The sequence below is a fragment of the Bufo bufo genome, chromosome 5, assembly GCF_905171765.1.
Source record: "Bufo bufo chromosome 5, aBufBuf1.1, whole genome shotgun sequence".
Taxonomy (NCBI): domain Eukaryota; kingdom Metazoa; phylum Chordata; class Amphibia; order Anura; family Bufonidae; genus Bufo; species Bufo bufo.
Window position 1 is genome coordinate 251,201,744 of NC_053393.1, and position 17,043 is coordinate 251,218,786.

At 42.7% G+C, this 17,043-nt stretch overlaps 1 protein-coding gene across 2 annotated transcripts in view; it reads right to left on the minus strand.

Moving 5' to 3' along the window:
- The window catches only part of TERT (telomerase reverse transcriptase), a 153,529-nt gene that overhangs the window by 101,168 nt on the left and 35,318 nt on the right, over positions 1-17,043 (minus strand). For both annotated transcript variants that reach the window (XM_040432958.1, XM_040432957.1), the window contains exons 3-4: positions 10,378-10,573; positions 8,193-8,379 (exon numbers count right to left, since the gene is read on the minus strand). In XM_040432958.1, the coding sequence (XP_040288892.1) occupies positions 8,193-8,379; positions 10,378-10,573 (383 nt within the window). The remainder of the gene's footprint in view (positions 1-8,192; positions 8,380-10,377; positions 10,574-17,043) is intronic.

Genomic DNA, 17,043 nt, shown 5'->3' on the forward strand with positions numbered 1-17,043 from the left:
AAGCCTTCTGTGCCTTTTACGCCGAGCTATATAATTTGCCCCCCTCTGACCACCCACTCCCGTCCACTATCCCGGAAGCCACCACAGCATTCTTTTCCTCCCCTGACTTACCATCCATCTCAATCCCCCAATCTGAACAATTACTTGCCCCATCACAGAATTAGAAGCACGTCAAATACTATCCTCTCTCCCTTCTGGGAAAAGCCCAGGACCCGATGGGCTTTCTATCCAATACTATAAAACCTTCCGTGACAACTTGGTCCCCCACTTTACAACGCTCTGTAACCACCTCCTTAAAGGAGGTTCCCTCCCAAGCCAAGCATTAGAAGCCCACATCACAGTAATATATAAAGGCAAAAAGGATCCATTAGAATGCGGCAGTTACCACCCTATCTCCCTATTGAACACAGATGTTAAGTGGTGGTCGAACATATTGGCACAGCGCCTCCAATCAATCCTGCCCAAAATAATTAATAGGGAGCAGGTGGGATTTGTCTCTGGCAGACAGGGTAAAGAGAACACAATACGTTTACTGCGCCTGATTACTTGGGCACAAAACTCTCAGACCCCTCTAGCGCTTTTCAACACCGATGCTGAGAAAACTTTTTTTTTGAATCAAATCATTTTTATTGAATCAATAAATACATAGTGTTACAAAAATCAATACGTTGTTTTTTCTTTCTTGCTTTATCCACCATGTGGAGTCAGAGTACAACAGTAACCGTACAAATAACGACACACAGTTTTATCCAGTATCAGTACATAACGTGTATACATGTTAAAACAAATATTTGAAACAAAGGATTATACATATCTAAATCCCCCCAAATCCCTCCCCCCCCCACCTTGCCTAACGCCCCCCTCCCTGATAACTAGTCTTGATCTTGACGAGCCTATATAACCACGTGAGTATGAGATAACCAATCACTCCACAATTTATCAAACTTTTGCGGACACCCTCTCTTCACATACACCCCTTTTTCAAGTATCATCATGTCATGCACCTTCCGTTCAAACTCACCCAGTGTAGGCGGACTTCCCTGGATCCACCTCATAGCAATCAGTTTCCTGGCCACATATAGCAACCTCCCCACAGCTACCTTGACCGATTCAGTCCCTCCAATCTCAGACACATATCCCAGTACACACACCTTTGGGTCTTTTTGGATTCTCAATGTCATTCTGCTATTAATCATATTTCTTACCTCCTCCCAATAATTACCAATTACTGGGCAAGACCACAGCATATGTAACAAATCCGCACCCTCTTCCATACACTTTGGACACCTGTCATCAATTCTTACTCCAACCTTTTTTAGAAACACCGGTGTTTTGTACACTCTATGTATAATAAATAGCTGGGATAGTTTGCCCTGTTTGCTCAAGGACACCTTGGGGACCCCTTCCAATATATCTTCCCACTTATCTTTAGACATAACCCCCACGTCAGCCTCCCATTTTTTCATTCTTGAGAGCGGAAACCACTCCAGGAATTTTTCCAATAAAAGAGCATACAACTGTGATATCAGCCCTCTTTTACCTCCCCCTGTCGGGAGAACAAGCTTATGAACCACCTCCATCTGAGCTATCACACATCCTTTCCGCAGTGTGACCTCAAGGGCATGCCTCATTTGGAGATATTTATAGAACCACCCCCTAGGAATATTAAATTCCTGCTGCAGGTTTTGAAATGACTTACATATCTTGTCCTCAATTAATTGGCCAATTCTCGTCACTCCATAAGTTTCCCAGTTCCTAAGTCCTGGTATGGCAAAAAATTCGGGCAACAGATGATTCTTTCCAATAGGGGAAAGTTCACTAATTCCACCTACACCTCTTAGCTGCTTCACCTTTGCCCAAACTTTTTTCATAAGTTCAATAAGAGGGAGTTTTTCTCTCCCAGCATGCGTTCTGAGAAAACTTTTGACCGGGTTAGCTGGCAATATATGTCGGCTGCTCTGTCAAGATTCGGCACACCAGACCAGTTCATACGGTCAATTTTCACACTTTATTCGGCCCCCTCTGCCAGGGTCAAAATAATGGTACCCTATCTCCCCCCTTCCACATACTCAATGGCATGAGACAGGGTTGCCTACTATCACCGGCCTTATTCGTACTAGTTATGAAAACTCTGCTCTGTAAAATTAGACAGGACCCACTGATCCAAGGACTTACGGCTGGACCTCACAATCACCTTACAGCCGCCTTTGCGGATAAGTTCGGCTTCATTTCCAATTTTAAAATAAATGATAGTAAATCAATTGCCTTCAACATTTCCTGTCAAAACTCCACTGTCAATGCACTGAAACGTTCCACCCCCTTCTCCTGGGCATCTAAAAGCGTACAATATCTGGGAATTCATATTTCAGCAAACACCAAGGAACTTTTCGCCCTCAATTACACACCGCTCTAAGGCTGGGTTCAGACCTGAGCGTATTTGATATGCGCGTTTAAGTCGCACGTTTTTGTCCATAGTCAACGCACGTATTACGCGCGTTTGTGTGATTAACAGCAGTGTCCTATGGCTGCAAACGCGCGACAAAACGCCCCAAAGAAGCTCAAGAACTTTTTTGAGCGTAGGGCGTTTTTCAGCGCGTTCAAACGCGCTGTAAAACGCTCAAGTGAGAACCAGGGCCATAGGGAAGCATTGGTTTTCATGTGTTGAGCGTTTTACAGCGCGTTTGAACGCGCTGTAAAACGCTCAAGTGTGAACCCAGCCTTAAAGTCAAAACGCTCACACCGCAAGTCCTTAAAAATCCTGTTCATTTCCTGGATAGGTAGAAAAAACTACCGTAAGACATACATAGTGCCAACATTTACATACCTACTCCAGAGGTCCCCCAGAATCGCATATTCCCTTCTGATGAGGGAGAAAAGGTTTGGTGAATTTGGGCTCCCAGACATCCACCAATATTACAAAGCAGAACAACTGAGTAGAAGCCTAATCTTACTCTCTCCACATCCTTCAAGCCTATGCTCACAACTGGAGAGGTACCTCCTGACTAACAAGGAGAAGCTTGCACTTTGGGGGATCCAAAGCCACTCACACAACGACTCTTCCTCGACAATTTTGATGCGGGGCATGTTAGCTGAGTGGTCCAAGATCTATAAGACACAGGAGATCAGGTTACCCCATCCGAACCTTCCCCTGAATCTTTTGCAACCATATATTTATACCAATATGACGGAGCCCTCCGGTGTGTAGTCTCCCCTAACCAACCACACATTCTGTGAGGTCTCTATGCTAGATGTCAGAACCGACTAGAACGGCATCCTCAACCTCCCCAGTGTGCAGAGAGCCTCTTTCATACATCTATCGGCCTTCAAAAGGGACATCAGACACCTTACTATACCCCCTGCTCACCAGGGAGAAGTGTCCTGGGGTTGACAAACTATTAGAAGCACCCCAGCTTCCTAAACGACTACTCTATCATATAAACTACTCCTATCAGCCTTACCACCTAAATTAACCTTCCTAAATGCGTGGGAGAGGGAGCTCTCGATCAAACTCACAGACCCGGAAAAGGCCTTTATTTTGTCCAACTCACATGGATTTAATAAAGTTTTTAAAATACAAGAAAACTCGTACAAATTGCTATCTAGGTGGTACAATACCCCAGAATACTTACATATGATCAACCCGAAAAAATATATTTTTTATGTTGGAGATGTGGTTTGGAAGTGGGCTCCCTCTCTCATATATGGTGGATTTGCCCAATCATGAAGCCCTTCTGGGAAGAGCTGAGCTCAACTATAAACAAAATTTGCTACTCACACATCACTAGATCCCAAACTGATACTACTATGGTGCCCAAATGAGACTATCACCCCACCCAAACATAACCTCCCCACTATGCTCATTACAGCAGCTCGCCTACTCATCCCATTCTTGTGGAGGAGCTGTTCTGCTCCCACCACTTCAGCATGGACCGAAAAAGTTGACCAAATCTACCGCTTTGAGGAACTCGCCCATTGGGAAATCCACTCACGCGATAAGTTCCTGAAAATATGGGGACCCTGGAAGGTGTACAGGGACTTCCACTAGCAGCTGTGTTCCTACCTTGGCTGATGCATAACCCTATGATATACCCAGGCCTCCACCCTGGTCTCTAGAACCAAAGACCAGCAGGTGATGAATACTCCTGACCATTCTGCCTAATATCTTTAAAACAAAGATGATACCATCATTCCCTACATATTATGCCTCCAATCACACCAGAAGGACTTTCTCTTTGAGTTGATATCTCCAACAGACATCCCCCCCTCCCACACCCACTCCCCTCACACCCGTCCCCCCTCACTGCTCCCCTGTTATGTGCAAATAGCATCCACCTTTCAGATCTACTATTATACTTGCATCCATCTAGGATGGGTTAATCTAAGATTTCAGTAGCCTTCTCCCACCTCCGAATCTACATTACACCCGGAGGGATGTAACAACACCCAGGAAAAAGCTTACTGAATACAAACATCTTTCCAACTGTTGTTGGATCCATAATTGTAAGTGTAACAAATTCCTATTTCAATAAAGAGAGATTTGGTAAAAGAAACTGTATATGATTTGGAAAGACACACCCCTATCTATATAAGGTCTCATAGCTATCAGAGCAAACTGCCTGTAGAGCTCAAAGACAGGATTGTGTGGAAGAACAGGTCTGGAGAAGGGTACAAACAATTTCTGTTGCACTGCAAATTCCCAAGAGCACAGTGGGCTCCATAATTCTTAAATGGAGGAAGTTTGGAACAAGTAGGACTCTTCCTAGAGGTGGCTACCCCATAAGAAACCATGTAATCTGGGTAGACGGCTTTGGTAAGAAAGGTGACCAAGAAACCAATGGTCACTCTGGCGGAGCTCAAAGATCCTGTGTAAAGACGGAATAACCTTCCAGAAAGTCAACCATCTCTGCAGCACTCCACCAATCTAGTATTTATGAGAAATTGACAAAGGGAAAATGGGAGCTTGTGGCGGCGCTGTTATGGATGACAACCCTGGGAGAGAATAAATTGTGGTTTAATTTAAAAACACCCCTGTGAGCTTTTATTCTACTGCCAAAATGTGCCATTAAACTTTGTGTATCAACTTATGGTGTATCTATAGTAACATATAGTTTGATCCAGAGGAAGGCAAAAAACAAAACAAAAAAACTGTGAGGTAGAAGCCAATTTTCCTCATTTTAGGGGAAGAAAATTCCTTTCCGACTCCCATCAGGCAATCAGAATAACTCCCTGGATCAATGACTTTTCTCCAGAAATCTAATAACTGTAACGTCTAATATTATTACACTCCAGAAATACATCCAGGCCCCTCTTGAACTCTTAGTGAACTCACCATTACCACCTCCTCAGGCAGAGAGTTCTATAGTCTCACTGCTCTTACCGCAAAGAATGCTCTTCTATATTGGTTTAGAAACCTTCTTTCCTCTAAACACAGAGGATGTCCCCTTGTCACAGTCCTGGGTATAAATAGATCATGGAAGAGATCTCTGTACTGATGAAGAATCAGTACGAATTTGAAACGCAGTGAAGAGAGCATTTTTTTTCTCCTATAGTTATCAATGTTATCAGCCCTGTCACCAGCTCCAGCTTTCCCTTCTTCAATTTCTAGTAGCAATAGTTTCGGATTCCACCCAGGACCAGACAGACGGCAAGCAGCAGTGGGGACAACTCTAACATACAGTGCTATAGGTTGTTGTACCCTGAGCACAACAACCAAAGTTGAGCGGCCACTTATCTAAGTGTTTTCTCCTAATTCTACCTGATGATGCTCTCCTTCCTTTTTCATATCTGACAATTCGGGCTTTAAAGCAGAGTGGTCATAAAGAAGCTTCTCCTTTGCAAAAAAACAAGCAAAAAAAAACAAACAAACATGTAAAGGGTACTCAGACGGTGAGAAACAAGATTCTCTGTTCTGATGAAACAAAGATTGAACTTTTTGGCATCAATTCTAAGCATGTCTAGAAGAAACCAAACACACCTCATTGCCTGCACAATAACATCCATGCAGTAAAGCATGGTAGTGGTTGCATCATGCTGTGGGAGTATTTTTCTGCAGTTTGGACAGGGAGATGGGTGAGGGAAAGCTGAATGGAGCAAAGTACAGAAACATTCTTAATGAAAACCTGATCCGGGGTGCTCTGTACCTCAGACTGGGCCAAAGGTTTACCCTCCAAGAAGACAATGACCCAAAGCACACAACCAAAACAACACAGGGCTAGCTAAGGAACAACGGTGAATGTCCTTGAGTGACCCAGCCAGATCCTTGACTTGAACCTAATTGAATATCTTTGGAGAGACCTGAAAATGACTGTCCACTGACAGTCTCCATCCAACCTGACAGAGCTTGAGAGAATCTGCAAAGAAGAATAGCAGAAAATCCTCAAATCCAGGTGTGCAAACCTTGAAGAAGATTGGAGTGCAAACTCCGTCTCCAAGAAGACTGGAGTACAGAACGATGGGGAAACACTTGCATTTTTTTTTTTTTAATTTTAGCAGATGGCCACAACAAAATGTAAAAAAAGTGAAAGGCTGGTTTCACACGAGCGAGTTAAACACAGCGTGTGTCTGCTGAAGCTCCAGTACTGACCTCCATAGCACTGAGGGGGTCACACAGCATCATAAATCAATATAATGCTATGTAACCCTTAGAGTTCTGGAACATACTGAATAACACTGACAGCATTATGTCAGTGTTATAAAATACATTCCAGAACTCTACGGGTTACATAGCATCGTAAATCAATATAATGCTATGCGATCCAATCAGGATCAGGACGGTACCTTCCGCAGACACACACTGCGACTTTGTGTGAACTCGCTCATGTGAAACCAGCTAAAGGGTCTGACTTTGTGAATGCACTGTACTTGAAATTAAGGATGTTACAGGTGTGATTTTCTACTACAGCATTACCCCAAATTCGAAATTTAGTATTATTATTTACCCTGCCCGGCCCTGTCAATTAAAGTGCAAAGGAAGCAGCAGTTACAGAGAAAGCTGATTCTCTTGGTGTAACGACAACGCCCCCATTGCTCCTAGTGTCTCATTTTCATATATTAAAACTAAATTTTTTTCAGTGGTACAGGAACATATGAACATGAGACCAATACAGATGCCTTCAGCTACCATGCATACATGTAGCAATTACATAGGTACAAATCTGCTGACCCTTGATGCCCTTTAACTTACTAGGAAATACATTATCTCCATTGTTGGATAATTAAACAGCCAAATAAATTGATGGGACTCATTTGGGACATAACAATTTGAACAACCTCAAAATAGACAGTAAAGTGAGGAATGATTTACCCTACGACACATTGCATTTTCATTTGTTTACAGGGCTGACTTGTAGTGGATTTAACACATATACTGTGAATCATGTCTAATTTCCATTTTTACATCAATCATGGCCTTGCAATAGCCAATGATAAGCCAGGGTGTGCGCCTCACGCTACCTGTAGACACTGTAACTAAACTGTAGTCACAAATTAATGCTCTGAACTAATAAAAAAGAAGCAGCTTGCCCCATCTTGACATGGAATCGGCAATGAATCTCCCCCTGAAATAAATGGGAAGTGGAAAAAACGCTACGTACACTTTGAGCAGATAACCTCTATAAACTGCAAGCAGAATTTCACATTTGCATTGAAGTATACACCCCCCAAAAAACGTGTCTTTAAAAATCCACTTTTTAAATCAGCGTGGATTTGATGCTTTTTTTCCAAATCCATCATGTGAACATACCCTTACTGGTTATGAATATAGTGTACTGAAGTTTTTTAACCATTTTGTGGCTGTAATATAGCCCCTTCGTTCACTAATGCTGTATACTTTTATATACACATCGTATTCTCTTTTGTATATATTGCATGCATTTCCTTGCCACCCACTAACCTCGTGGCCATAGGGTGCAGCAGTTCATGGCTGTGATATCTATCAGCACAGAATTCCGTTGACCACAACCATGTGGTATCTTTTAAACAGTTTTGGAGACATTTTAAGCAGCTTACATTCTGATCAGTTATAAAGCGACGGCAGCCATGTTTGTAGATTTGGCAACTTTTATACGTTCACATAGTAAACATCAGTTTTCTGCAGATACACTCTGTAAGTCACTTATAGTACTGACAAGGTGATTCTGTAAAGAGTTCAGAAAGAAATACAGTAGATACCGGCTACATACTACATCATTTACCTTTCTTTGCTTAATCTCTTTACTTTGTTGGGATCCCAAAGTATCACACATTTTCACAATTGGACGCAATCCATTTGTTTTTGGTATGAAACGTAACCTGGAGACCAAAGGGGTCTTCTTTTGCTGCTTCATATTCTCTATTTCATCAGTCGACATTAAGCGTAGCTTTACATTTGTCATGTGTTTCCTTTGAAAATAAAAATACAAGACATAGAAAGTGAATGTCTAAAGGCCACAAAGCTGTAAAAGCAACATAATAGGAAAAAGTGGCCGTACCTAACAGACACTTGGGTCATTTATCAAACTGGTGTAAAGTAGAACTGGCTTAGTTGCGCAACCAATCAATTTCGACCTTTCATTTTTCACAGTTCCTTTGGAAAATAAGAGGAAGAATCTGATTTGTTGCTTTGGGCAACTAAGCCAGTTCTACTTCATACCAGTTTGAAAATGACCCCAACCGTTTCTATGTATTATGTAATTCTTTTAGCCAAACGTAAAAAGATTGCATTGTACATGTCACTCACACCTAAACCACTCCTTCTCCTTCCATGCACTCCACCCCCACCTCTTAAATATTCATATTCTGTTTGACAAAGGCACAGTTTGTGCCGAAACGCATCACAGATATAGCTATGTGGCAATAAAAAGAATATTTGTAAAACTACGAACAGCGAGTGTCGGTCCTTTATTGCAATTTTTTCTGTGGGACGCCAACCCTAGGACACGTGCACCAGCACGCTACACCTGCAGTGTCGACTGATTCACAGAATATTCATAGTCAGCAGCTGCTGGGCTGGGACGGTGTATATCAGGGCATATGAGTGAGCCTGAGCACTGCCTATCTGTATAACAGAAATGTTGAGTCAATAGGAGGACTCATTGGGACTCGTCGGAGGAGAATAATTACATGATCAGTGGGGGTTAGAAGGTGAGTTTTACAAACATAATTAAAATCTTCAGAACCAGGGCTCTCCCAAATATTAAACAGTGGTATTAGCTGGGGGTGCCAAAATGTGGTGACAGTTCTCATGAGATGAACATTTAATATCAAACAGCTGAGAAACATGAAAATCATACAGCATACATACGAAAATCAATGCAGTTATTGCCTAAGTAGAATTTGACTGGTTGTTGCTTGAAGTAATGTGTTCACAGCGAATGTGAACGGGGGAAATATGGCATAGGCTGCCGAGCGGAGTCCCGCTAGATATGTGGCTGGTGTCAGCTGTGTTCCAATCCCGTTCATTTAACTACCCACTAATACCATGACTATAATGACTGTGGCACCTGGTTGTCTTGAGAGAGGTGAGAGGTTCCCTCTGTTGCCTGGCCTGCCATGTAAATATTTCTATTATACCCTACCAGGTTCCAGGTGTAATAGGATCATGGTAAAATTGACAATACACTGCAATATATTATAAGTACAAGTCGCTTAGATGGACTAATGAAAAAATAAATAAAAGTAAACCGTTAAATAAAAGTTTTCAAAAATATCTACTCCCCCAATATTAACATTTCTAAAATGAATGAAAAAAATCTTACTATTAAAAAAATAAACTATTTGCATGCTGCATTTTTAAATGTGTGAACTATTAAAATATAATTGTTATTTAGCCAATATAGTGAACACTGTAATGAAAATGCCCAAAGATTGAATTGATGTGTTTTAGTCACCTTTCCTCTGAAAATAATTAGAATAAGAATTGATCAAATAGTCACATGTTCCCCAAAATGGTAATAATAAAAACTACAGCACACCTCACAAAAAATACGGCACCACATCTGTGTCGACAAAAAATTGAAAGTTAAATGTCTTAAGATATGAAGACACAAAAATATTAGAATTTTTGAAAGTAATAAAACATAACAAAAACTAGAAAAATGTGGTACTGCCATATTTGTACTGATCCACAGAATAAAGGCAATGCAATAAAAAATGAAGCCCAAAAAACAATGCTGAAATTGTGGGGGTTTTCCCATTTCACCCCACAAATTTTTTCACAATAAATAATATGGTATAGTACATACAGTGATTCCAAATAAAAAGTACAACTCATCCCGCAAAAATCAAGGCCTCATACAATTATGTTGACAGAAAAATGAAAAAAGTTATTGAAAGCGAGGAGAAAAAACAAACAAAAAAGCTAAAATTGTCTGTGTTAAAAAGAAATTTTCACACTCCTACCGTACACCAATCTTTTGAAGCTGTCCCCAGATGCAGTTCCTATAAAAGAACAGTCTATTTTTCTGAAAGCTGGTTTCTGTGATGTAATAAAATGCTTTCAGTAACTGTATAACATAGGTATCCATAAGCCAAAATAAGAACTTAGAAAGTATTTTCTCTCGCAGCAAGTGCTCTGACGCAGGAACAAAGTGATTACCTACAATTATATAAAAAAGAAAAGAAAATGACTAATGACCGTCTAAACAGAAAAAACAACAGAGTTTTCAATCTGTTCTAGAATAAATCATTTTTAAATAATCGTGTAAATTCTTTCTCAGTAACTTAAAGGCTATAGAGACCATTGTACTGATTGTATTGTTCAGTTGCTTCCAAAATGTAAAATGAAAGAAGTATTCCATTTAGTTCCAGACTTACAAAGCCAGTGTACGCGATGTGTTATGCAGTTTCTAGGAAAGTGTAGTACAACCCACCACTGTTTCCAGAAATTGGGCCATCCTGGCTGCCACATAAGACAGGAATTCCAATCTCAGCAATGAATTGCTTACAACAGAATATCCCTTTAGAGTACAGCCAGACAGGCGTAAAGGGTGAAATCAGAGGTGGACATGCTGCAGATTACTCTGTGTGGATGCACCCTAAAGCAACACTCTAAATAGTCCCTTTATGCTAATTATTCTAATAAAAAATTCCCACTCATTTTGCTTCTGCAGAGAGGGTAATTAACCTAGCTGCTGGTGTTGCTGAACTGGACATGGAGCCATCAGAGCTCTCGCTCTCCTCTCAGTGTTCGGGCTTATGCACACGACCGTTTGTATTTTGCCGCCCACAAAGAACGGATCCACAAAAAATAGGAATGACGTCTGTGGGACATCTGTATTGCATTTTTTGAGGATCCATTGTAACAATGCCTATCCTTGTCCGCAAAAAAGACAAGAATAAAACATGTTCCATCTTTTTTGCGGAATGGCCATGTGGACATACGGAAACGGAATGCACACGGAGTAATTTCAGTTTTTTTTGTGGACCCACAAAAGTGAATGCACACAAACGTATTTGGTTTCCGTGTCCGTTCCATTTTTTTGTTTTTTTTTGCAGCCTGTATGCAGAACAATTTACTTCGATGGGACCGCAAAAAAAGGAAATTACTCCACAAAAAATAGAACATGTGCTATTATGTCCACATTACAGACAAGGATAGGACTGTTCAATTATGGGCCAGCTGTTCAGTTCCGCAAAATACGGAACGCACACGGCCATCATCCGTATTCTTTGCAGATCAGGGTTTTGCAGACCGCAAAATACATACGGTCACGCGTATGAGCCCTTTAATAGAGCAGCAGGGAGCAGAAATGTTGTATACAACAGGTCAGAGTGTGGAGTGGGGGCTAAAACATCAAAGATGGGCAGTTCTCACAAGCTGTAGATAGTATGGATAGCGCACACAAGGCATTTTGGAGGGGTAGAGTTGTGCATAAGTGTTGAAAGACATAGGAGCATCCATAGCAAACTCTGCAGGGTGGAGAGGAATACACTCTTAGGCATTAATGGCACTCAGTACAAGCAAGAAGAGATACTAGAAATGGAGTTGTGCTGACATATTTTTTTTTTATCAGAATTTTTTATTGATTGACTTATTTTTTCAAACAAAAAACAGGTACATACAAAAGTGTCAATATCATAGGCTACTTTCACACTAGCGATTTTGCTGAATCCGGCAGGGCTCAGCAAAAACGCTTCCGTTACTGATAATACAACCATCTGCATATGTTATGAACGGATCCGGTTGTATTATCTTTAACATAGCCAAGACGTGTCCATCATGAACTCCATTGAAAGTCAATAGGGGATGGATCCGTTTTCCATTGTGTCAGAGTTAAACGGATCCGTCCCCATTGACTTGCAATCTATCAGTGGTGGCCATGCGTGCACACTACAGAAAAAAGCACCAGCCTACGGTATGTCAGCTCCCATGGTCTCGGCCAACAAAGGCCAGCACTTTTTCCTATACTATGCAAGCACGGCCACCTATGCTGGGTGGTCGTAACCATGGAAACAAGCAATGTATAATGTGATGGAAAAATGAATCCAGCCAGCAAAGGAAGCAATATATATATAGATTATAACAATACATTAGTAAGTGGCTTGTATTAACCTTCTCTACATGATAAATGCCACGTGCTGAAGTGACACAACCCCTTTAAATGCCCTACTATAATATAACTGTAGCGTGAACTTTTTAAGTTTTCCATAAATTTCACCTGAAAGCCAGATATCTTTCTGCGAGTAGTGTATGAGAGCTAGTGAAGAGAACAGCATCCTGGACACATAGACCTCAAGTCTTGTATGTATAAAGCTGGGGTGGTATGTGCTGAACGGCAGCAAAACTCACAAAAGTTGGGTGACCAAATATATTTGTGCAACTTGTTGTTGCCTATTTTAGACTTGTGATTTGGCAGCGAAAAACACAGCCAAATAGCAAAAAAGTTGCAGGCAATTCAGAGTTCCATGTAACTTGCATTGTTGCAGTCAGTTTGTTCACCAATGTTCTGCTGACTCAATAACTGCAGGTTTCCAAACCTCCTCTGGTATTAACATCAGTGCAAAAACTGTGTGCTGGGACCTTTATAGCATGGGCATCCATAGTCGAGCAGCTACATGCAAACATTACATCACCAAGAACAATGCCAAGCATTGAACAGAGTGGTGTAAAGAATGCCGCCACTGGCTTCTGGTGATGTGGAAACGTGTTCTGTGGAGTGACAAATTTCTGTTCTCTATCTGGCAATCAAAGGCTAGTTTCACACTTGCGCTAAAATGGTCCGGTAGAGGAACAGCCTTCTGTAGTTTATCAATAGTGATGGACGAACATCGGCCGGGAATGCGATCAAGCAAGTTTGCGGCGATTCACTTTAATGGCAGGCGAACCTAAAAAACCTTCAGGTCATATTTGCAGCCACCAAATACTTACAAGAAGTGCACAAATCATCCCAAAACATGGACAGTGAAATAACAGAGGGGGATCAATGGCAAAAATTCCCCCCAAAAATATGTATTTTAATCAGGGGCCATTTTTAAGCGTCATAAAGGGAAATTCATAGAAATGTGCCCTGCTGGAGCCTAGAAATTTTTTATTTTAGGCCACGGGAGTACGGTCTTTAAAAATTAGGCATTCACCTGACATAAAAGAAATTGTGATTATGTGGCTCGAGGTACATTATGCGGTCAATGGATAAAAATATTAATGTAGGCCATTGGAGTACAGGCCCCAAACATTAGGCATTCACCAGACAGAAAAGAACAAGTAATTATGTGGCTGGAGGTATATTAGACAGTCATTGGATATCAATTTTACTGCAGGCCAGTGGACTACAAGCCCAAAACATTAGGCATTCACCGGACAGAAAAGAACAAGTAATTATGTTGTGGCTGGAAGTATATTAGACGGTCACCGTATAACAATGTTACTGTTGGCCAGTTAGATTACAGGCCCCAAAAATTATGCATTCACCGTACATAAAAGATCAAGTGATTATGTGGCCGGAGGTATATTAGACGGTCAATAAATATCAATTTTACTGCAGGCCAGTGGACTACAGGCCCCAAATTTTATTAATTCACCGTACAGAAAAGAACAATTGATAATGTGGCTGGAGGTACATTAGGCGGTCACCGTATAACAATTTTACTCTTGGCCAGTTAGATTACAGGCCCCAAAAATTATGCATTTAACGTAGATAAATGATCAAGTGATTATGTGTCTGGAGGTATGTTAGACGGCCATTCAATATCAATTTTACTGCAGGCCAGTGTAGAACAGGCCCCAAACATTAGGCATTCATTGGACAGAAAATAACAAATAATTATGTGGCTGGAGGTATATCAATTTTACTGCAGGCCAGTACAAATAGATGTCAAATACATATGTTTAAAAGAACAAAAAATATATAAAATTGGATTAAAAACAGCTAACGAAATCGCCCCCTCTTGAAAAAACTCCAAAATGATAATAGTTAAAATTTGATAACATGTGGTCGTCACAGGTGTTAAATTCCTTTGAGGTCCCAAACATTAGGCATTCACAGGACAGAAAAGGCCTTTTATGCCGCTGTATTTAACCAAGACAGGGACCATGAGGAAATTCAATTAAACGTGGTCGTTGAATTCCTCCGAGATCCATGCCTCATAAATTTTTAGAAATGTGAGGTAATCCACACTGTTGTGAGATAGGCGGGTGTGCTTATTGGTCACGATCCCCCCTGCTGCGCTGAACATCCTTTCGGACTGGACACTCGACTAGGGGCAAGCCAAGAGTTCCATGGATAATTGTGCCAGCTCTGGCAACAGGTAATCAAGGGGTTCTGCGCTTCTCAGAGCGTCCACATCAGCCGTTAACCCGATATAGTCGGACACGTGTCGGTCTAGGCTTTCCCTGAGGCTGGATCCGTACGGCGGCTGTCGATGGGTTGGCTGCAAGAATGATCTCATATCTGAAGTGACCAACACATCTTCAAACCGCCCTCTTCTTGCATGAGCTGTAGGATTTGTACTCGCAACTGTTTCTCTGTGGATGGAAATTCCTCTGCCAGCGCCCGCAACAGCAGAATGCATCATCTCTCGCAGCAAGGCCTGGAAATGCTGCATTCTGACAGCCCTCTGTGATGGTGGTAACATGTCCACCATTTTGTGTTTGTACCGGGGATCTAAGTACGTTGCCACCCAGTACAGGTCCTTGCCCTTTATGCTTTTTATACAGCGGTCCCTCTTCAAACACTGGAGCATGAAGGCCCCCATTTGCACTAAATTGAAAGAGGTGCAGCGGCCTGGCTCCTGCTCCTCGCCAATGATAATGTCATCCTCGGTCTCCTCCCCCCAACCACTGACAACACCAGGGATCCCCGAAAAGTTTAAAGCCTGCTCTTCTTGCTCCTCCTCCTCCCCCAGGCACCATCCTCCTCTGACTCCTCTTCAGACTCCTGCTGACTTGTCTCATATGGAGTAGCCCCCCTGGGAATTTAGTCAGCATTGGGACTTCCTCATCTTCCTGCTCCTCGACGGCTTGATCAATGCAACAACGCAATGCACACTCCAGAAAGAAGCATAAGGTACGATGTCACTGATGGCGCCCTGGCTGCCACTGACTAGTTTGGTGATCTCATCAAATAGCTGCAGAAGACTGCATGTGTCGCGCATGAGCAGCCACTGGCATGGTGGAAAAAAAGCTCCCCAGAACCTGTCCTGCCACAGAGTTCGTACAGGTAGTCGTTAACGGCACGTTTCTGCTGGAGAAGCCTTTCAAGCATATACAAGGTGGAGTTCCAGCGTGTTGGGCAGTCACAAATCAGACGTCTGACAGGCAAGTGGTGTCGCCGCTGAATGTCAGCAAGGAGAGCCATGGCCGTGTAAGATCTTCTAAAATGGCCAGAGATTTTCCTGGCTTGCAGCAAGATGTCCTGGACCCCAGGGTATTTGGCAACGAATCGCTGCATGACTAAGTTCAGGATGTGTGCCATGCACGGCACGTGTGTCATTTTGCCCTGTTTAAGCGAGCTCAGCAGATTGGCACCGTTGTCGCACACCACTTTACCAACTGTCAAATTGAGCGGGGTTAGGAACTGATCGGACTGTGACCGCAGAGCTGAAAGGAGTGTAGGAACGGTGTGGCTCTTGGCTTCCAGGCACAACAGCCGCAGCACACATGGCAACGTCTCATCTGGCATGTCGAATAGGTTCTGGAGGTGCAGCGGAAGAGGCGGTAGCAGTGGAAAACGAAGAGTCAGCCGAGGAGGAGACAGAAGATGGAGTAGGAGAAGGGGCAGGCCTGCATGCAATCCATGGCGGTAACATCAAATCCACACGGGTGCCACGGGTTACATGCTTGACTGCCGTCAGTAGGTTCACCAAGTGGGCAGTAAAAGTTATGTACCTTCCCTGCCCGTGTCTATGGTCAGATGTATCTTGGCACCGACACTGTGTGCCAGAGATATATTAACTTGCCGCTGAACTTGGCCATATAGTTCAGGGATGCATTTCTGGGAGAAATATTTCCTTCCGGGGACCTTCCATTGTATGCCAATGGCCACAAATATTCTAAAGGCCTCCGAGTTCACCAATTTATACGGCAGAAGTTGGCGGGCTAGCAGTTCCAACAAGCCAACAGTCAGCCGTTGGGCAAGGGGATTATCCGGCGTCATCATTTTATTATGCTCGAACATTTGGGCCATGGAAGCCTGTCTTGTGCCAGATGAACGCAACTATGGCATGCTGGAAAGTGCAGTGGAGGACAAATGCGAGCAGAGAAGATAAGGAGAAGAGGCAGGACGTGGAGCGCCGGGAGTGTGGCTTTGTGGGTTCTGACAGCGTTGCTCCCACTGGGCTCGGTGATGGGAGGCCAGGTGCCTTCTTAAGGTGGTCGTCGCTAGGTGAGTGTTGGGCTTACCGGGACTTATGCGTTGACAGCACAGGCTGCAGATGGCAACACTATTGTCAGCAGCTGACACGTTAAAAAAAGCCCACACTGCGGAGCCATGTGCCGGCGTCCTGTGAGCGCAAGATGTGACCGTGCATGGTGGATGACTTGCTCCAGATACATTTGCAGTCTGATTTTTGCCTCCTGTGCACTGCAAGTTCTGCCTGCTTCTCTTCCCTATCTGCTGCTCCGTCTCTCTC